We start from the raw sequence: 22,162 nt of genomic DNA, 5'->3' as shown, positions 1-22,162 counted from the left end.
TATTGCCCTGAATAAGGATGAAAGCAGGTTTAAGTCACACAAATATGTTTTTTTCAGTGTGCAAATAGTTGGGTAGTTGTGACTGAAACATCCATGTAACAAGGAGTATACATGCATTTTGAGTGAAAGAAAAAAAAAACCTCTCCAGGAAAGTCTGATATGACCTGCATCCATGTACCACATACCTTAGACAAGTGATAGTTAAACCAGCACAAAGATATGGTGTCATTCATGTTTAATTATCTGTATTTTAAATTTATAGCAGTAAGAAATGCACAAAGATGTATAATACACATTAAAGCACTTTAGTTATCGTGTGTCTCTTCAAAAAAATTTTTGTATAAAAATAGATTTTTTTTTCTCTAGCTGGCTTTAATCATTCCTTAAACAGCATTTCTACATTACTGATCAAAAGTGAAATAGAGATGTTTCCCCAGAGATGAATAGCACTATATTAGAGCACTATGCTCCCTACAGAGGAGAATGTAGGGCCTAATTCACTAAGTTTTCTTTTCCCATTCTGTGTCTATGGGAAAAGACCTTTATGAATTAGACCAATAATATCTTTTAAAAATAAGTTATTTTTCTTTGCCATATCATGGGCTAGTTTCAAGATGTACATTACCTTCCACCTGGGACCTGCTGGAATGTGCCAGCCCAAAATGTGCAAGAGAGAAATGGGTATTTATTATCTCATTTGAAGGATGTACATAATTTATTTTAAAAAAGCAAATCCCAGTGCTGCTTACTTTGGAGAAAGCATTTCAACAGGGCCAACTCTTAGGGCAGGTTTTTCTGAAATCGTTTTAAATCAACTTCAGGAACAAAATGAAAAATCATAGTCCAGTGCAATAATCGTTTTGTACCTGTATGTCCTGTTTGACTTCTGAAGCAATCCTTACACAAATGTCGCCTTTGAATTCTCACCATTACTTTTAAAACCTGAGCAGGACACCACTTACTAAGACACTTAATACCCCTAGCAAAAAGCTCGAGAGACACGCATTACATCATTTTCTCAACAGAAGCATTCAATAAATAATTCACAGTCTGGATGAGAACCATTTCCAGTTCTTCACAATCATGCTTCATAAAAAGACCATTAGCAAGTTTAATCACGGTCAGCCAGCTGACCCTGGCTCATTCAAATCTTCTCTTTTCTTCTTCTCCATAAAGCTAATCAAATTACTTTAACTTCATTGCAAGAAAACATCTCAACACTATGTTATTTCAATTTGGTTCAGCTCTTTTTAAAGCAAATAGGTGTTTTGTCTTTTTTTTCTGTCCGAAGTTGTCAATTAATAAGGATTAAGTCATCATCTCCTTGTTGCCTGGAAAGGAAAAAATTCAGCAGTTACTATTAATTCATCATCCTTCCTTTTGTGAGTTCAGTGAGAATGATCTGGCAAGAACTGCCTGCTGAATCCCAAACACATCTGTTAGATCATTAGAAAAGGATTATCTTGGATTAATTACGGGGCCAAAAATGACAAAAAGACAGGATTAAGCAGCTATAGACAGAGATAAAACAGTAATTGATAATGAAACCTATTAAGTGCTCTGGAACCCAATATTGCAATTAGTGGTATGTGATTGTCAGATACATTTTACATTTTTTTTTTTATAACACATTATTTTACAGATGATACACACTGAGTAGTACATTATCATTATTCACAAATAAACAATCAAGATCCAGGAAAACCAGATATCTGGGCACCCTCAATCTCCAAATCCATCATCCCCATGCAAAGACCATAAACCCCTCCCCCTTTATCATTAACAAAGATGACTTTTCACTTCTGCTTTAAGTAAGTCCAGTACTTCCCCAAATTTTATCCAGTTTCCCCCCGTAAAGAGTAGGTAATCTTTTCTAGAAGAGCAATGTCAGTCACCTGAGATTGGCACTGCAAAATATTAGGTGACTCTTTCCGCAATAGTGTGCCGAGCTGCATGATTACAGTAATTAATGAGAATTTTGTCATTCCCATTTATATTAGCATTCACATCCCAACAATATCCCAGCAACCCCAGACCTGGCATTGTTGAAAACTGAATTTTACATATCAACATCACCTCGCGCTCCACATCCTTCCAAAAAGCAATACTGGAAGGCATGACCATCAAACATGCAGGTGCGTACCATCCAACTCACAACCCCACCAACACTGTAGTGAAGCAAAGCGCGAGAAGGTAGTAAAAAAGATTGAATATCAATACACCCTGTACAATAACTTAACCATAAAATCAATCTTCTTTGCACACATAGATACAGAATGGGCCGCCAACCAAATCTCATCCCAGTCTGTGTTTTCTAATGAGAGCTGCAAATCCTCATTCCATTTTTGTATTACAAAGGAAATTTTCTCTCGAATCTCATCTGTGTCCATAATTTCATTATAAATGTGAGACATGACCCTCCCTTCAATAGTTGGGTCACTTACAAAACATTGCATAGAACTTGGGATTCTAGGGACACATTCTACCCCTTCATTTTTTGCAAAGAATTTCTTAGATGTAAATAAAGTGAATGGGTCCATTGCATAATTTGATATTCCTCCATCAAGTCGTGAAAAGCTTGAAATCTACCCCCTTCCACAACTGCCACACATAGCACAAGCCACATGTTTGCCAAACAGCCATATCCACATAAAAGGAACAGTAAGATATGGAAGGATTTTTTTGCCAGAGCATAACAGGAGATATTTCTTCCTGCCCCCTCCCCATATATTTTCCCACCTTCCTCCATACCCGAACCATACAAGTGATAATGGAGTTACTTCATAGAATCTAACTGCCAGTGACGAAGGGGTAACAATAATGGGAACCCTATGCCCTCTATCTGTGCCCTCTCCACACTCAACCATCCATAGTTTACCTCTGGGTTAAACCAATCTCTTAGGCATGCTAGTCTAGCTGCCCAATAACACTGAAAATCTGGCAATCCCATACCCCCCTGTGACTTAGGCAGATATAGAATGGACCGGCAAATACAGGCCACCTTATTACTCCAAATGAAGCTCTCCACTTGCCCATTTAAAGAGTCAAACACACACTGCGGAACAAGATAAGGAACATGTTAAAAAAGATACATCAATTTGAGAAGTATACACATCTTGATCAGATTAATACATCCCAACCAAGAAATCTTTAAATTCATCCATTTCTTAAGATCTGTTCAAATGATTCTCAAAAGAGGGGTATAATTTAACTTACATAAGTCTTTCATATTCGTGGATGTCTTAATTCCCAAATAAGTAAATCCTAAAGGGGCCACACAAAACTGCTGTAGACACCTAGGTATTCGAGACCCTCCTCCAATAAAGATGATCTCAGATTTTATCAGGGTATCTGATCAACTTTGTAATGGCCTATACTGTTCCAATAAACACATTAAATGAGGACCCAAACTATCCATCTGAATCAAATAAATCAAAACGTCATCGGCATACAAAGATATTTTATGATGGACTCCATCTATTTTGACCCCTCCAATTCCTTTATGCTCATGATTCAATAGCAATAGCAAATAAGAGGAGAAAGTGAGCATCCCAGATGTCCCACTGGCTACTAGAATGGGCTCACTTAATTGACCATTAATCATGATATATGCCTTAGGAGATGTATATAAAGCTCTTATCCATTTATTAAAATCTTCCGGGAATCCAAACCTCCTTAAAGTTAGGAAAAGATAAGGCCACTGAATCCTCTCAAAGGCCTTATTAGTGTCTAGAGGCAAAATAGCCCCAGACACCTTCTGTGCGTGAGTTAGATGTGGAATATTTAATTAAAAAAAAAAAAAAAAAGTTTGGGTGTTATGTGTGGACCATCACCCTTTTATAAAGCCCATTTGATCTCCTGGAATAATCTGCGGGACCATATCCTCAATACACTGCTGCAATATTTTGGCTAATATTTTAACATCTGAATTCAGAAGGGAAATGGGTCTGTAAGAGTCCACTTCCAACTCATCCCCTTTCTGTTTATATAACAGTACCACATGAGCATTATTTAAGTCTGCTACAGATGCCGGGGTATCCCTAACAAAATTAAACAAGTCCCTCAATCTAGGCAGAAGTGGGCCACTAAATTTTTTTTAAAAGACCATGTGATATTCATCTGGCCCTGGACTTTTCTTTGCAGCCAACTTGCTAATCACTTTCTGAACTTCCATTCCAGAAATTGGTACCTCAAGAGCTTGCGCCATTTTCTATGGAAAACCTAAATTGTTAAAAAAATAAAAATAAAATCCTTCACTCTCTCCTGTTCTGCAGGCACAGGTTCCCCATACAACCCTGTATAGAACTCACGCACAATCTCTTCTATCCCCTTATGATCAGACACTATCTTCCCATATACCGAAGAAAACGTAAAGATCTGGGTTCATGATTGTCTCTTCTGGACCACCCTAGCTAGCAAAGCACTTGTCTTATTGCCTTGCTCGGTATTTTTGTTTTCTAAATTGTAATGCCACCTATTTTCCCTACCTGAAGCCCTCTAAGAGTCTCCCTCAACCCCTGCAACTGCTGATATACTTTTTTCGAGCATGTGCACTTATGTTCCTTTTCCAATTCCTGTATCTTTTTTTCAATCACACCTGTTCTGCGAATTTTTATTTTTTTTTTTTTAAATAACTAGCATAACCAATTATGGCCCCTCTCAACTGTACCTTGAATTTTTTCCACCTCAATGCAGGATCATAATCTTCTGGTTTATGATGGTAATCAAAATCTTCAAGGGCCCTTTCCATTAAAGCTTTAAATTCTTTTTCCCCCAACAAAGAAATGTTTAATTTCCATAATCCCAGCGGTCTTCCAGCCCCGCCGGTGTCAAGGAAATAGACACTGGATGATGATCGAAAAGGATGCAATTTAATATATCGCATTCACAATCTTGAGATAATATTCAATCAGAGCACAGGAAACAGTCTATACGGCTATAGGAATTGTGCTTAGGAGAACATGCATAATTCCTAGAGGAAGGATAAGCATTTCTCCAAGCATCTATCAGATGGAACAGATACCATTGCCTTCAATGACCTGGGGGTTTTACGGTACAGACTTACACTAGAACAATCCATGCATTCCAATCTCCTCCAGCTACCAAAGGTAACCCTAAGACAATACCTATTTTATCAGCCAAATCAGCATAAAATGATTGGGAATCAGTATTAGGGCCATTCACATTTAAGCAGACCAAACTCCCAAGACTGAAGGCGACAATGTAAAATGAGATATCTTCCCTCCCCATCAGATTTGCAATCCAATACTTGAAGTGGTAAATTCTTGTGTATTAGGGTACATAACCCGCCTACTCCGTGACGTATATGGAGCCGCCCACACTTGTCCCACCCAATCCTTCAATTTTTCATGTTCTACTCTAGTTAGATGTGTTTCTTGTATGCAAGATTTATTTATTTAAGAGAATTTCTATTCCGTCTATAACAGAAAAAGTGCTAGGCAGATTACAACAGCAGTAAAAGTCAGATAAATACACTTTAGTAAACAATAACAAAAATTCAATAAATACATTATACTAAAATTAAAACAGAAAAATAAGATGACCTAAAAAGTTACAAGCAACAGAAATACTTTAAATACCAGATGTCCTTTAAGAAGCTTCCTAAACGACTTTATATCATCACAAATGCGAAAAAACTTGGGTAAAGCATTCCACAGGATAGGCCCAGCCACCATAAATGACCTACCCAGTGTTGTCTATAGTCATGCTACCCGAGTAGAAGGAATTTCTAGTAGGCACTTGTCTGCAGACTTGTAACAGTACAATCTGCACTCTCATGCTCTTAAGGAACTATAAAAGTTGTTTCCTCTTAATGGGGTGTGAAATGCCCCTGATAGTCAAAGAAACTATCTTTATATATATATATATATATATATATATATATATATATATATATATATATATATATATATATATATAGATATATATATATATATATATATATATATATATATATACTTGTCCTCTCAGTGCTCTGATCTCCTCCCATGGCTTTCAGTACCACCTTTATGCTGATGATGCCAAGATTTATCCATCTATATCAGAAATTTCACTAGGAACCCAGCTCCAAATGTCAGCCTTCTTGTCCGATATTCAGGCCCAGATTTAGGCATAGGCAACATAGGCAATTGCCTAGGATGCCAAATTTTGAAGGCACCAAATATCCAGAACAAAACAGAACCAGCTTCTGCTTTCTATAGGGCCATGTACCAGCACAGCTTCAAAGAGGCACTGCCTACGGGTGCCACAATTTTAAATCCGGTCCTGCTCATATTGCTCCTTTGATGTCCCACAGACACCTTAGCATGGCCAATAAAATTTCTTATCTTTTCCCTCCCAACCCATCTCTCTCCCTCCCTCCATTTTTGTGGATAATACAGTCATCCTCATGGTCCCCTCAGCTCATAACCTTAGTGTTACCTTTGACTCTCTCTACATATATCGAACACACTTAAAATATGTTGGTGGTTACTATATCGCCACCCAAATCCATCCTTTCCTTTCTGAATGCAGATTTGGATAACTTTATTGGCAATGACAAGATTTGATGCCTTGCCAAAGGAAGTTCTGTTTTGCTCTGGATATTTGGTGCCTTCAAAATTTGGCACCCTAGGCAATTGCCTATGTTGCCTATGCCTAAATCTGGGCCTGAATATCGGACAAGAAGTTATATAGGGGCAATATCACCTCCTTTTCTTCAGCTGACCATTCTCTCCCTATGCACCCAAGCATTTTTCTGTTTTTTTGCTGCTGCCTTTTCTACTTGTTTGACCATCTTGAGATCATCAGATATGATTACCCCCAGATCCCACTCTTGATTCATGCATACAAATGTCACTCCTTGTACTGCATTGTTCTTTTTGGGTTTTTGTAACCCAGATGCATAAACTTGCATTTTAGCATTAAATTTTAGCTCTCTCTAGATCATTCCTCAAGTTTTGCTAGATCCCTCCTCATATTTTCCAGACCTTCCTGGCTGTCTACTCTATTGCAGATTTTTTTTTTTTATCATCTGCAAAAAGAACAATCCTTCCCGTTAGTCCTTCCATATCATCACTTATTAAAATGTTGACAAGAACTGGCCCAAGGACTGGTCCCTGCAGCATACCACTAGTAATGCCCCTTTCCTCGAAGTGAACTATTTACCACTACCCTTTGTTGCCTCCCACTCAACCAGTTTCCAACCCAGTCAGTCACTTTACGGCCCATATCCTATGTAGAACTGTGTCAAAGGCCTTACTGAAATCCAAGTACACTACATCTAACACTCTCCCCTAATGCAACACTCATCACCCAGTCAAAGAAATTGATCAGATTCATCTGACAAGATCTACCCCTGGTAAAAACCATGCTGCCTCAGATCTTGTAATTCATTGGATTCTGGAAACTGCACTATCCTCTGTTTTAGCAGCGATTCCATTAATTTACTCAGTAACCGGCCTGTACTTCCCACCTCCTCTTTACTTACATTTTTGTGAACAGAAATCATATCCGCCTGACGTCAGTCCTCCATAATTACTCCGAACTCTAAAGAAGCATTGAAAAGATCGGCAAGCAGAGCTACCAGAACTTCTCCAAGTTCTCCTAATACTCTTGGACATAATCCGTCAGGCCCCATCACTTTATCTACTTTTTATTTAACTAGTTCCTCATGAACACATTTTTCTGGAAATTGTTTCAAGTGTCCCTCACTTCCAGTCCTATTTTTGTCCATTTTCTGTGGTCCCACTTCTGGCCCTCCCTCAATGAGCTACAGTGTGATGGTGTAATGGTGTAATGACCAAAGAAGCTCAGAACTAAATTACAAAAGACAGTCACAACAAACCATTCTAAAGACTGGAGTCCAACCAACTCTGCTAAATTTCCTTTTTCAGTGGGTGATTGCTCATCTTTACAGATGCATCACATTTAGGGAAACCTGAGTTCTCAGCAACTAAACAATGAGAAAGAAAAGGGCAAAAATGCAGATAAAATAAGTAGTGACAAGGAAAAGCACCAAGCTGCTACTCAGTTACCACAATACATGGGATAACAGGCTCACAGCGGTCTGAAACAACAAGGAGCACACGGCACTCGGACGCTCAGCATCCGTCGAGAGTGCCAAGCTGCAGTAAAAATAGGGAATGTGGGGTGCATCATCGTGACGCTCTTCCGTCCCTTCATTTTGATAAACAAAGACTAGATGCCATATTTGAACAGCGACAATATTTTTTTCCCATGGAAGTATAAAAAGTGTTAGCCTAATGCTTTGGAATGGGGATGGGTCTGCAATTCAGTGTGTCGTGCAGCCAGTCACGCTGTTATTTTAAGACATTAGTAGTGAAGGCAGTTGGTAAATGCTGAGCTGTCATATCCCAAACCTCTGGCTGTTTGCTTACTTTTTCCAGCAACATTCTCCAGAGCTTTCTGCAAGAAGAACTTCCTCGCCTAAGCATGCTGATACCAGTCATGCTGGACGCATGCCTGAAAACACTACAGTTGATGTGTCGATAAATTATAAAATTATATCAAAAGATACACTGTTGCTGTTCAGTTAAAGTTCAAACTTGTTAAATTATTAAAAGTAAAAATAATGGATATCCAAGATTTCCTAATAAGGTATTCTAAATGTCATTCACTAATCCTCAAGTGCACTATTTCAGCAACTTGGATTAAGATATAGGAAAAGCTACAAGTGAATTCCATAATGTATGCTGTAAGGGCAACTCCTAGTTTCAATTCTGGTCCTGGAGAAAACTGGAATCTTAGTAGATGCTGTTACTTCTTATTAGGCCAACATAAGAGTAATTACACGAAGTTCTATCGGGAATGAAAAGGAGCCTACTTTATGGAGCACGCACATGTACCCATCCATGGCCTGCATGTGTGTGTGGATCGCCCAGCCCTGTCAGAGTCCCCCAACATGTCTTGAAAATTTGGTGTACATAGTGAAATGCACCCTGTCACAGCAATCTCGAAAACGACCTTCTTGGGAAAGTTAAAAAGATCCCACAGCACATGAGTTCTCAAGACAATATAGGTCCCATCAAGTGCAACAAGTACAAAAAACCTTCTCTGTATTAAATACTGAAGAAGTTCTTGAGAAAAAGATTGAAGTGTTATCTGAAAAGAAAGAAGAAACCCAATGCATACAGGAATTCCAGATCAGTAACCAAAGGAAAAAGCTCATTGTGCTGGATGAATCTGTCAAAGGCACTAATCTTTTCCCTTGCACAAATGCAAAGGGAAAGGGAGACGTGGATAACAAAACTCAAGTAAAGTCACAAAAGGAGTCCAGGAACAGCAGTAACCTGAACGAGGAAAGCTGGAAAGCTATGTGTACAAATGCTCAGTTTGGGCAATAAAATCCCAGATCTGCAAGCCCTAATGGTGGAGGCGGACTTGGACATTTTTGCTGTCACGGAGACGTGGTTCACTGAATCTCACAATTGGGATATGGCAATACTGGGCTATAACTTGTTAAGGAAGGACAGAGAGGATAGGAAAGGGGGAGGAGTGGCTCTTTATATCAGAAACAATATCCAAGCATCTGAGCTGCAAGGAAGATGGGGCAATGAAGAAGCACTATGGGCCAACCTAAAAAAAAGATGGGACATTCATTTTTATTGGAGTGGTTTACAGGCCTCCAAACCAAAAGGAAGAGCTTGACAGAGATCTGGTTGAAGACATCCAAAAGATGGGAAAGAAGGGAGAAGTGATGATTGTTGGAGAATTTAATTTTCCAGATGTAGCCTGGAGAATTCCATCTGCAGAATCTAACAATAGTAGAGAAATAATGGATGCTCTGCAAGGAGCTTTGTTCAAACAAATGGTAATGGAACCCACAAGAGAGGGAGCTATACTCGATTTAGTGCTCACTATTGGAGATAATGTCTCTGATGTCCAGGTGGGCGCCCACCTCAGCACCAGTGATCAAACGGTATGGTTTAATATCACAAAAAGGATACAGAAAAGAAGCACACGGACCTGAGTTTTGCAGTTCAAAAACACGGACTTTGATGAAATGGGGAAGTACCTGGAGGAAGAACTAGTAGGCTGGGAGAACGAGAGAGATGTGGAACAGTGGACCAAACTGAAAGGAGCAATTACCAAGGCAACTAATCTATATGTTAGAAAAGTAAAGAAAAGCAAAAGAAAAATGAAACTTATCTGGTTCTCCAAGGAGGTGACTGACAAAATAAAGGCTAAAAGAACAGCGTTCAAGAAATATAAAGGATCCCAAAGGGAAGAGCACAAAGAAGAATATCTGGTAGAACTGAGGGAGACAAAGAAAGTAATCAAGAAGGCAAAAAGTCAAGCGAAAGAAAGGATTGCCAAAGAGGAAAAGAGAGGTGACAAAACATTTTTCAGATACATCAGTGAAAGGAGAAAAGTTCAAAGTGGTATAGTGAAATTGAAAGGTGAAAAGGATCAATGTGTGGAGAGAGACGAAGAAATGGCAGAAATATTAAATGAACACTTCAGTTCTGTGTTCACTAAAGAAGACCCTGGAGAAGGACTGTCACTAGTTAACAAGAAAGTAGAGGGGAATGGAGATGGAGTAGATGTAACTCCATTTACAGTAGAGAATGTATGGGAAGAGCTGGTGAAACTGAAAGTGGACAAAGCCATAGGGCCTGATGAAGTTCATCCCAGGATACTGAGGGAGCTCAGAGATGTGCTGGCGGGTCCGTTGTGCTGTTCAATAGATCCCTAGAAACGGGAGTGGTGCCGAGTGATTGGAGAAGAGCGGTGGTGGTCCCACTTCACAAGAGTGGGAACAGAGAAGAGGCTGGAAACTACAGACCGGTTAGCCTTACCTCGGTAGTGGGGTCGCTGTTAAAAGAAGGAATAGTGAACTATCTACAGTCGGAAGAATTGCTGGACCAGAGGCAGCATGGATTCACCAGGGGAAGATCCTGTCAGACAAATCTGATAGACTTTTTTGACTGGGTAACCAAGGAATTGGATCAAGGAAGAGCACTCTATGTCATCTATTTGGACTTCAACAAAGTTTTTGATACGGTTCCGCACAGGAGACTGGTGAATAAAATAAGAAGCTTAGGAGTGAGTGCCAAGGTGGTGGCCTGGATTGCAAACTGGTCGATGGACAGAAGACAATGTGTGATGGTAAATGGAACTTACTCTGAAGAGAGAGCGGTGTTGAGCGGAGTGCCGCAAGGGTCAGTGTTGGGACCGGTCCTGTTCAATATCTTTGTGAGCGACATTACGGACGGGATAGAAGGTAAGGTTTGTCTTTTTGCGGATGAGACTAAGATCTGCAACAGAGTGGTCACGCTGGAAGGAGTGGAGAGAATGAGTCGGGGTTTAAGGAAACTGGAAGAGTGGTCAAAGATATGGCAGCTGAGATTCAATGCCAAGAAGTGCAGAGTCATGCATATGGGGTGTGGAAATACGAAAGAACTGTATTCAATGGGGGGAGAAGGGCTGATGTGCACGGGGCAGGAGAGAGACCTTGGGGTGTTAGTGTCTAATGATCTGAAGTCAGCGAAACAATGTGACAAGGCAATAGCTAAAGCCAGAAGAATGCTGGGCTGCATAGAGAGAAGAATATCGAGTAAGAAAAGGGAAGTGATTATCCCCTTGTACAGGTCCTTGGTGAGGCCTCACCTGGAGTACTGTGTTCAGTTCTGGAGACCGTGGCTCCGAAGGGACAGAGACAGGATGGAGGCGGTCCAGAGAAGGGTGACCAAAAAGGTGGAGGGTCTTCATCAAATGACTTATGAGGAGAGATTGAAGAATCTAAATATGTACACCCTGAAGGAAAGGAGGAGCAGGGATGATATGATACAGACTTTCAGATACTTGAAAGGTTTTAATGATCCAAGACAATGACAAACCTTTTCCATTGCAAAAAAATCAGAACCAGGGGTCACGATTTAAAACTCCAGGGAAGAAGACTCAGAACCAATGTCAGGAAGTATTTCTTCACGGAGAGGGTGCTAGATGCCTGGAACGCCCTTCCGGAGGACGTGGTGAAGACCAAAATTGTGAAGGATTTCAAAGGGGCATGGGATAAATACTGTGGATCCATAAAGTCTAGAGGATGTGAATGAAGAGAAGAGGCATGGGGGTGGCTTGCGGGAATGACTGCTACTACCTGGAGATGAATATCCTTATTCAATAAACATACACACGGTTAATGAGACTCCAACATTGCTCTATGCTTCTACGGCAAGAGGAAATGTGGAAAAAAGGATTTGCATCCACATAAAAGCAGGGAATTAGCTTGCTTGTTACGGCAGTTACTACCCCAAACCAAAAATGTGATACTTCACTTTCAATGCATATCCAGCATAGCTCTCTGCTTAACGGCAGGGGCAATGAAGAAAAGATGTGTTATATTCAGACATCTACCAACAAGGACTGAATTACATAGTCTGGGTAAAACAAATAAGCATGAGTGTAGCTTTCTTGTTACGGCAGTTACTACCCCAAATCAAACCCGATACTTCACTTAGAATACATATCCAGCGCAGCTCACTGCTTCAATGGCAGGGGGGATGAAGAAAAGAGGATTTATATTCAAACAACCAACAAGGACTGAATTGCACAGGCTGGGTAAAACAAGCGTGGGAGTAGCTTGCTTATTACGGCGGTTACTACCCCAAACCAATTAGCTGGATAATTCACTTAGATGCAGCTCCAGCACTACTATCTACGATGGTGGGGGTGGAAGGGAAATAGAACCAAAAAAATTATTTATAGGGACAAGAGTAACAGAAAAGTATGAAAAAAAAAGTGTGAAAGTTTGCTGGGCAGACTGGATGGACCGTTTGGTCTTCTTCTGCCGTCATTTCTATGTTTCTATATGTCAAAAGATGATATCGCATTCTACAAATATTCCGGCGGAGGTGAAGGATTTTCTAATTATTGAGATTTTAAAAGTACACATACAGTCACTAAATGTGGTAGGGTCTTCCACTGCAAAGCTATGCCACCTATTCCTCTCTGACTTGCTCCCTCTGAACGGGCACTAATACATAGATAGCACCGACCCTGCACATATTCTGGTGGTTCTAACATGAGTTTCTGAAGATAAGCAGGGCAGAATCATCTCAATTTAGCACATTCCATAACAAATCATAAGCCAGAGGAACTTTCAAAAACTGCACTCATCCATTTCACCTCTATAATAAATAAAAACCGGAAGCAGAGCAGGTGTACAAAAGTCTGCTTGCAGCCTCCTTGGCAGGGCTTCAGAAATCTCTCTCTCCTCTAGTTATCATACAGACACCTAAAACTGAAAACCAGTGATCACAGCAGTTTGCATGTTCACCACTGGTCAACAAGTCCCCTGGACTTCTGCAAATGCTACTCTCTGAATTTAGTCAACTCCAGATCAATGCTCAGCTTTACTAGTTTAACAGATATTAAAAGTGGGGACCATTGATTTTGGAATATTACTGCAAATAAATGGACACCAATTGCTTCCCATAGAAAGCTGTGATTTTGGAAACTGTATGCTTTAAACTAAATCACTCCTCTTTTTCTATGCTTTTTAATGTGGTTCTGCAATAGTGGGAACCAGACATCCTGTGAGACTACAGCGAATACAATTGCAGGGATTGCTTTCATGCAGTCACACGAAAAGCCAGGTTCCCACTCCTGCAGTACCACATTAAAAAGCATAAAGAAAGTTTTAAACTCTGCTGTTTCTAAAATCACAGCCTCTTGTGGTAAGTGATTAAAGCATTTGTTTGCAATAATATTCTTTACAGAAACTGTCAGTAGACCTTCCCTTTCTCATCACTTGAAATAATTTGTGCTTTCTAGTCTGCTTTCACCGATACTGTGCCATGCTGACAACCCCAACACGTCACACTAATGCAGGAAAAAAACCCCACCATCCTATCAGCAACCAAGCTTAAACAATCCATACTGCTTTAACTCACAATGTATAAATAGGTTTACATGAGACCATGTATAGAAATTTTACCGGGTTTTATTTTTCTGAAATGCTTCATAACGTTAAGACAGAGCAACAAACCAGAGAAGTGTTTATACTTCCAAGTGGTTGAAAGAATATTTTCTAAAGTTAGCAGATTTCTGGGTGTGCCTGTGTATTTGAACCCTATACTTTCCAACAAGAAGCTAACCTCGCAAGCATTTAAGCGAATTATACTTCCCATTGGAATCCAAGGAGCCGCCACACTGACCTCCTACAGCAGCAGATGAAAGAGAACGCAGGACGCGCTCCCTTTCTGTAGCTCTTGGTGCCAAAGACGACATCACTTTCTTTTAGAAACTCGTGCAGGTCTGTAGCAGGAAAGCCATTCTGCTGGTATTTCTGCAGACAAGAGATACAATAGTTATGTGCATTGTGAATTAAAAAAAAAAAAAAAAAAAGAATTCTTGCTTAAAACCTCTGGAGACATGTTTATGCTAAAATACCTTACAAAATCATTTCCCTAAACATATTTTTCATTTTGGTTTTAGCTTGCTTTCCTTTGTAATAGGTTATATTATCAAAGTAACAAGTAGACACTCAACAGATTATATTTTATTTATAAAAATGTAATATCCCACCTAAAAAACATGTTACCCAAGCGGCTATACAATCAAAATTACATGCATAATTAAAAAGCAGACAAAAATTACAAATGCACAAAAAACAACCAATGGTAACTAAAAGACAGCATACAAAACTAATAGACAGCTGCACCATAATGGAAAGCTTGATTAAACCAAAAAAAAAAATTTAATTGAAAATGATTAAAAAAACAGGGAGGTCCATATTCAGAAGCATTTAGCTAAATTCTAGCTTGATAAGTTATAATATGGCTAAAATTTGGCTAGATAAATTAGGGGAGTTCCGGGGATGTAACTGGGAGGAGCTGAACTAGCCGGATAAGTTATCCAGCTCTCATTTCAATTAGATGGACAACCAGTTTGGCTAAGTCTTTTCGCCCTATAGACCTGTCCTAAAGTTAGCCAGATAGTTTTATCTGGTTAATTAGCCAAGCCGCACAGTGGCTGAATAAGGACTCTCAAATTTTTAGTGCCTTCCTAAATTTTATGAAGTTAGGTTAAGTGCGGAAATCCGGGGGTGTGGGGTGAATTCCAGAGGGTGGAGCCTGATAACCAAAGAAACGTTCTCTAGTGATGTCAAGCCGAACAATTGAGGGAGGTAAAAGATGAAGAGAACCCTTTTGGGAAGGATGTGAAGTACGAGTTGGAGAGGAAGGAGTCAGGAGCTTGGAAAGATATAGTGGGAACCCAGAACGGAGAGCATGGAGGGTTAAACGTAGGATTTTAAATTTAATATAGTAACTTACAAGTGACTGCAAAAAGTAGGGGTCACATGGTCAAATGTTTTGAGATCACAGATTACAACTGTTGCAGAATATTGCTGCCAAATCAGAATCTTTAGCTGAGAGTTAGGAAGATCAAGAAGTAAATTACAACTGATGATGCTAGATATGAAAAAAATCATGTGTTAGGGTTCCACGTCATAACAGCTTAACGGTGGATTGAAGGCGATGGATAAAATTCAAAAAAGAAAAAAGGACTTCTGGACTATGGAGGAAATTTAAGACGACACAGAAAGTTTCAAATAGAGATGAACTCTCAGAACGGTGACAGACCTCTTAAGTGAAACTGAGGTGCCAAGGATTACCGGAGCTCCAGGAGCTGTCACTCTCAGACTAAACCAGAGTGCTTCAGATTTGGCTGTGCTGATGTTCAACTTCCGATTGCAACTCTGAACCTATGTCAGAGAACATTTTTTCACAGAAAAGGTGGAGGATATCTAGAACGCCCTTCCCAGTGGAGGTGGTGAAGAAAAAAAAAAAAACGGAATTGAAGGTGGCATGGGATAAACACAAAGAATTGCTAGGATGGTAACAAAGAGCTAGCGTAACATGCACGGAGAGGCAGCTACAAACCTAAATAGTCAGCGTGGGGTAACCTTCACAGAGCAGCAATTACAACCCTGAAACATTTTACTGGGAAGACTGGATGGGCCACCTATGTCTTTTCTACAATCATTTACTATGTTACATCCACTATAAAGTGAGATCAAAAACAAGGGTGTCCATTCCCAGTCCTTGAAGGCTGCAAACCAGTCAGATTTTCAGGATAACCCTAAGGAATATGCATGCACACTGACTCAACCTTAGGGTTATCCTAAAAAGCAGACCAGTTTGCGACCCTCAAGGACCAGAGTTGGACAGCCCTGGTCTAATATAACTGCAGTATGCATATCAAGTTTAGGATCAAAGTGAAGAAATGGCAGTCTTTCCCTCCGCCTATTTATTTATTTTATTTATTTTATTTATTTTAAAAAATTCTTACTTGCACATTGGCCATAGTTCAAAATAGGGTACATACAAACAATCATAAAAAACATAACACATAAAGGGCAAAAATAGGGTACATACAAACAATCATAAAAAACATAACACAAAGGGCAAAAAACAAATGAAAAAACCAACACGCAAAGAACATAGCCTGAACTACTATCAGACAGTGATATCAGTGTGACACACTGTAAATCAAAAGTAACAACCACCACCTACTTACAATTGACACAGCTCAGAAATAATAACTGTTTTTGGCATTGACTGAACTTCTCTTCTGTCATGGAAACATCCGATATCATTACACACAATAACCTGAATGTCTGCCTGAACAAAAAATTTTCAGGTGCTTCCTAAATGTTATTGAACATATCATGCACAGTTCCTTCAGGTAGGGTATTCTGGAAGACTACTGAAAAGGCTCAGTCGTGGGTCTGTAAGATGGACCAACTCTGGGCTGGACACATTGAACAAGCCATGTTGTGCAAATCTTAATGCTCAAGGAGGATTTTAAACTTATAGAATTGCACAAATCCAAGGCGCTATATCAGTGCTCAACTATTTGTGAATGAGTATGGCCACTTTATATTTGACCCTCCACTGAATTGGCTGACAGTGAAGTGAGCAAAGAACTGGAGTGATAAGTTTCCTATGGACAGAGCCAATTAGCACTCATGCAACTGTGTTTTGGACAATCTACAATGCTCTGTAGATATTTGTGGGAACTCCCAAATGGAATTATAATAACCTGAACTGATAAGAACAGAGGTATTGGTGACTGAGCAGAGGTTTCAGTCTGGGTAATATCTGCAGCTTAAAAAATGCTGATTTCACCATAGTTTTCACTTGCATTTGTAAAGACAAATCAGATTTTAGATAAATACTCACATTTTTTACTTGTGCAACTATGGGAATTTCACAATCCTAGAAACTGAAGGTGGAGGGATTATCATTTAATGGGAATCTGTTGATGATCACCCCCTTTTTTTTTTTTTACATGTTCAAGGCCACATTCAAGAATCTAGTGTTTACTGATTCATCGGCTTGCTGTGGCCATTTAAGTATGCAGGCAGGTAGAGAAGTCTAATGCTCAGAGCACAGAGCTTTACATCCTTTGGACCCCTTACACTACGAACACTCTCTCTGCCACTTGCACTTGGCACTTCCAGGTCAATCTCTCTCCATCTTTCCTCCAATTTTATTTTCTTTACATTGTAATCTCTTATTCGGAAGGAATCTCTCTGCTGTCATCTGTTGCATGAAAATACGGCACCTTCTGCAAGAACTGCCCATTTTTAAAGTACTGTTCTAATGTAAACAAGCAAGCCGTTGCCGTAACAGTAGGATCATATTTAGAAAGTTCTTGAAAAGAACTGCCAATGTGTTTGGAAGTACAAACCGCTTCTTGTGTTGGGTCAATCATGTAGGAGCACTGGAAAGGCACATGCAGAAAATACTGGTACACAGAATTGGCTTCTTCAGTACAAATGGCTCTGTGACCATTATAGTTGCCAATATCAACAATTTTTGCATTTGATTATATGGCCCTGTGGCTTTGCCTGGCCTATACCATAGATCAGAGGGGGAAAAATGACCAGGTTTCAGTACAAGTGCGTACATGATGGAGTCTTTTTCAAGGCTTCCAGACATGACTTGTTATAATCATGAAGTCAAGGAAAAGTGCCCACATTTCAGATAAAGGGAAGGTCAATTTTCCAAGAGATTACTATGAGTAAAAAAAAAGCGATTTACCTGCATTAATCTCTGCCTGCAAACTGCTCTCCCACAATGTGGCAAACAGTTCATATATTGTTCCACCAAATGTACTTTCAGCCTCCTTGAGAAGGGGCATTCCCACAGACAGAAAAGGATATGCATGGACACTATGGTTATTTTCAAATCTTTGTGCATGCTTTTCCAGCAAAAACACTATCTACACAAAAGAACTGGTGCAAGTGACTGAAAGTACATGGGACTCACGTCAGGTTCCAAAGCGAATGCATACATGTGCTTCCATGTTAGAGAATTGGTAAAAAGCCAGTCGATTATAAAAAAAAAAAAAAGTGTGTGTACTCTATCAATATGGACAGTTTGAAAATTGCCCCCAAAGTGAGGATATTTTTACTTGACACAATGTCTCTGTCATGAGCCAGGTGAATTCTGGGGAATGGATTGGCAGTTGTGTATAATGGCTCTTCAACCCTCAGACCGACAATGTCCTGAATCGCACATGAAACAAACAGTGAAGGAGAACAAGGCAAGTAATTATAAAAGTGGTACCAAGAATATATATATATATATATATATAATGGAAAAAGTGGAAAAGGGTGCTGAAATCTGATGGGACACCTACAGTGCATACATTTCAGAATCAGTCTCTTTATAGAACCACAAAGTACGGACATCAAATTTCTCCTGTAATTTCTCTGCTGCTCTTCAGAATTTGGTAAATGCAACAGTTTGAGAGTTAAGCATTGTAATTATGGAGTCAGAGAAAAGTTCTACTAAAACTTCAGTTCTGGAGCTTTTGAAGTAGAACTGGCAAGCAACCACTTAAAAAGAAAACATTATGTCAGCTCTTTTATTTGTGGATACAGTGAGTGAAAGAGACTCTCTAATTAATGGGGAAAACCCTGTTATCGTGAGCTGCCTTTCTTGGACTAAACCATTTGAGAAATATATTATGAATCTGAAATGGTTAGAGAAGAAGGGTGAAAAAGAAAAAAAAAGTCTACTCTTCTCATTTTCACCCACCCATACACACCACACTAATTATTATAGAAACATCTACAGTTAAGTTTAAGTCAAGAAAGCACTAATTCATGTTCTTCAATTAATGACCTTTGCTCTATTGGAAACTAAGGTCTAAATTCTCAGATACAAAAGTATGAATGCAAAACTGAATACTGGCTCTCATGCAGGGATGCTTGATGGGGAGAAAGGAAGAATCAAATCAAGATAAGTCACAGAATGGATTTCTGCATCTACACAACTTTATTCTTGTGCAATTATCCTAGTCTTTAAGGCACCACTAAAGGGAGGCTTTTATTCAATACTTCATCTTTGTCCCCACAAGCTATGCTGCAGCTGTGCTTGCAGTGCTACATGAAAAAAAAATTGCCAGGAAGGAAATAGACAGACACCCCCCCCCCCCCCCCCCCACCAACCACGTCTATCCACAATGCATTAGTCCGCGAGCAAATGTACTTGTCAGCCAGCTACAAGGTGCTGCTATACAATGGACAAAAAGCATTAAAAACAGAACGCAATTGCTTTTTCATATACCGCCTCAGGGCAGAGGATATGTTACTGAAAGAGAGAAAGAAGGAGCACGAGAACCCCTGGGGAAGCATGTTTGGTAGCAGTCAGCGGGCTGAGGGAGAGAAGTCTTGGGTGTGAGTTTTCTGAGAGACAGTACGCTGAAGGAGCTGAGGAGACTGTATTTGCAGAAGGCCTGGTAGAGAGTAAAATGCCCCGGCTCCCAATGGGATCATGAATCCCAATGGTGGTGTTCCACCCTATAGAGACAGAATTCCAAAATGAAACGGAGAATGAATAGAAACTCTTCCATAGTGTAACCTGGGAACACAAAGAATCCAATGAGGATAAACCCTGAAAGGAGAGGTCTTTGGGAGATCCGGAAACTTCAAAAATCAGAAGAAGCAAAATGCTACCAAATCTTTAAACTGTGTTGCAATCGAGTGGTCTGGAATTGGGACTGAAGAGAAATTTGAACATCACATGTTGAAACTTTAAATCCAAACCTAAAAACTCAGCACAGTTTTCTCTGAACTCAATTGTTCCCGTGGAGCATCTTGTAAATATTTTTCCTGTATAAATAAATCAAACAGTTGGAAGCATACTTTTGGGAGTATTTGCAGTCCTGACTAGAACTGAACAGAGCGGGCCTGGTCACCTTTGCTTAAAGAGTGCTTTCACTTGTGGTCCATTAAATCAGACTAACCACTGCTCAAAGAGACCCATCGGGCATTCACCCCTGAACTCATAGTAATAAATTTGAAGGCAGGAAGATACAGCTAATCTTGCACAGACTGCAGTTCTTTAGTACTGTACCTTTCTACTAAAGCTAGATTTGGAGCTATAAAATGATTTCTTCTTTCTTCAGTAATGCCCTTTGTTTTATCTTCCATCTGCCTACTTGTTCCAAGGCTGTCACTAATACCACAAAAGCAGTACTTCAACAAAGCTGACTACCATCACATACAAGTACCCTGAAGATTTGCAGCATGCTCAAGTTGTGCCATTTGGAGGAAGATGCTACATCAGGTGACAAGGATTATTCCTCTGGAATGCTGAACAGTGCCAAAACTTCCTCAGCTACAATACAAACTGGGATGCCGAGAGGAAAAAGAAGGCACAAAACAATATGTGCGTGAGTGTGTAATCCTTTAGACTATTAGAATAAAAAATGTTTTAAAGTAAAAGTTACACACCAACCCACAATGATGGGTAGAACTGGTGATTGTACTCCTTTCTTGGCCTCTGCAAGGTATACCGAGTGTATGCTACCAACACTGCTCTGATAGACTCAGCATAGGGTCAGAGGGAAGCCAGTACCATGGCACCTGGAAGCAAACTCTGGGGTTTACCAAGGAAAATGGAATTTTGTTTTGAAGTTACTTCTCCTGGTAGGGCTTGCGCAATGCTGTAAGAAAGGCTGCGGCAGGGCATTTTAACAAGAGTCAGCTTTCCAGGCGGTTACACCGAAGTGCCACTTTGATTCACCCGACTGCCCATATTTCCTGATGCTCTCTCCCAGATATGGGCTCCAGCCTGCAGGGGACACCTCACATCACAAGTCTCTTAAAAAAAAACTTCCTCCTCCTCATTATTACTTATTCATTTCAACAGTGCTTTTATCCACTTCCTTAGGAGAACACATTATAAATAATCAACATAATGTTAAATAATTAATTAGAAAAAAAAAATCCCCACTGTGGTGGAAACACTGTTGGCTTACCTTGATTGTCTCATACGAGTCAGTAATAAGGGCAATAAAGAGACTGAGGATCATGTAGATGAACAGGCTAATGAAGGAATATAAATACAGCCGGCTGAAGAGCCAGACCAGGGTACTCTTCTGCTGAATCTGGGCAAACGTTGCAAACATGTCATCCCCATTGACCAAGGAAAACAAACATTCAGCAACTGTGTTCAGGTCTTCAAACTGCAACAAACGAGGGGGGGAAAAAAAAAAAAAAAGAGATGAGATGAGATTGGAGCAAAGGCCCTCGAAGCTCAGCTTTTCTGTGGTTTTGGAAAGAAAGTCTGTAGATTCATTCATTTTCTGTAACTTTGTCCTCCGAGCATTTTGGTCTTTGAAGCGTCTACTCGGGAGCTTCGCTGCGCAGCTCCATTAGCCACTTTCCTGACCACAATCCCCTTTTCTAGCTTACATTACCGTTTAGTGCTGGGAACTCCCAACCGGAGTAATATTGTACTGACATGGACACATTAAAGCTTCAGGTTTTATAACTCACAAGCGTCAGCACAGCCCGCACTGAAGGACAATTTTTTAAGGGCATTTACCCAAGTACTTTGGTATATACCTTGGTAAAGTGACCTAACCAAAAACTGCCCTCCCTTAATTGTGGATAAAAGTGCACACAGGTTCCGTAGCTCCTGCACTTTTAGCCACAGGAAAGAGAGGCATGCCTGTGGTTATGCTTACGTCAGGGAGGAAGCCGGCCTGCACACATTTGATTTTCAAATGCACACATGCTATTTTGTCCTCCCTATAACTACCTGTAGAAACAGCAAATAAAAAGAAATATGTTGGTGCTCTGAATGCATATGCTATGCACTTGCTAATTTTCTAA

General features: G+C 39.9%; 1 protein-coding gene across 4 annotated transcripts in view; it reads right to left on the bottom strand.

Moving 5' to 3' along the window:
• Positions 1-220: 220 nt before the first annotated feature.
• The window catches only part of MCOLN2 (mucolipin 2), a 76,621-nt gene continuing 54,679 nt past the window's right edge, over positions 221-22,162 (bottom strand). For all 4 annotated transcript variants that reach the window (XM_029618283.1, XM_029618285.1, XM_029618286.1 and 1 more), the window contains exons 12-14: positions 21,304-21,510; positions 14,181-14,311; positions 221-1,331 (exon numbers count right to left, since the gene is read on the bottom strand). In XM_029618283.1, coding sequence (XP_029474143.1) covers positions 1,295-1,331; positions 14,181-14,311; positions 21,304-21,510 — 375 coding nt within the window. In that variant the 3' untranslated portion in view covers positions 221-1,294. The remainder of the gene's footprint in view (positions 1,332-14,180; positions 14,312-21,303; positions 21,511-22,162) is intronic.

The sequence above is a fragment of the Rhinatrema bivittatum genome, chromosome 10 (assembly GCF_901001135.1).
Source record: "Rhinatrema bivittatum chromosome 10, aRhiBiv1.1, whole genome shotgun sequence".
Taxonomy (NCBI): Eukaryota; Metazoa; Chordata; class Amphibia; order Gymnophiona; family Rhinatrematidae; genus Rhinatrema; species Rhinatrema bivittatum.
The sequence above is the reverse complement of the archived record's forward strand: the minus strand, read 5'-3'. Positions and strand labels throughout refer to the sequence as shown.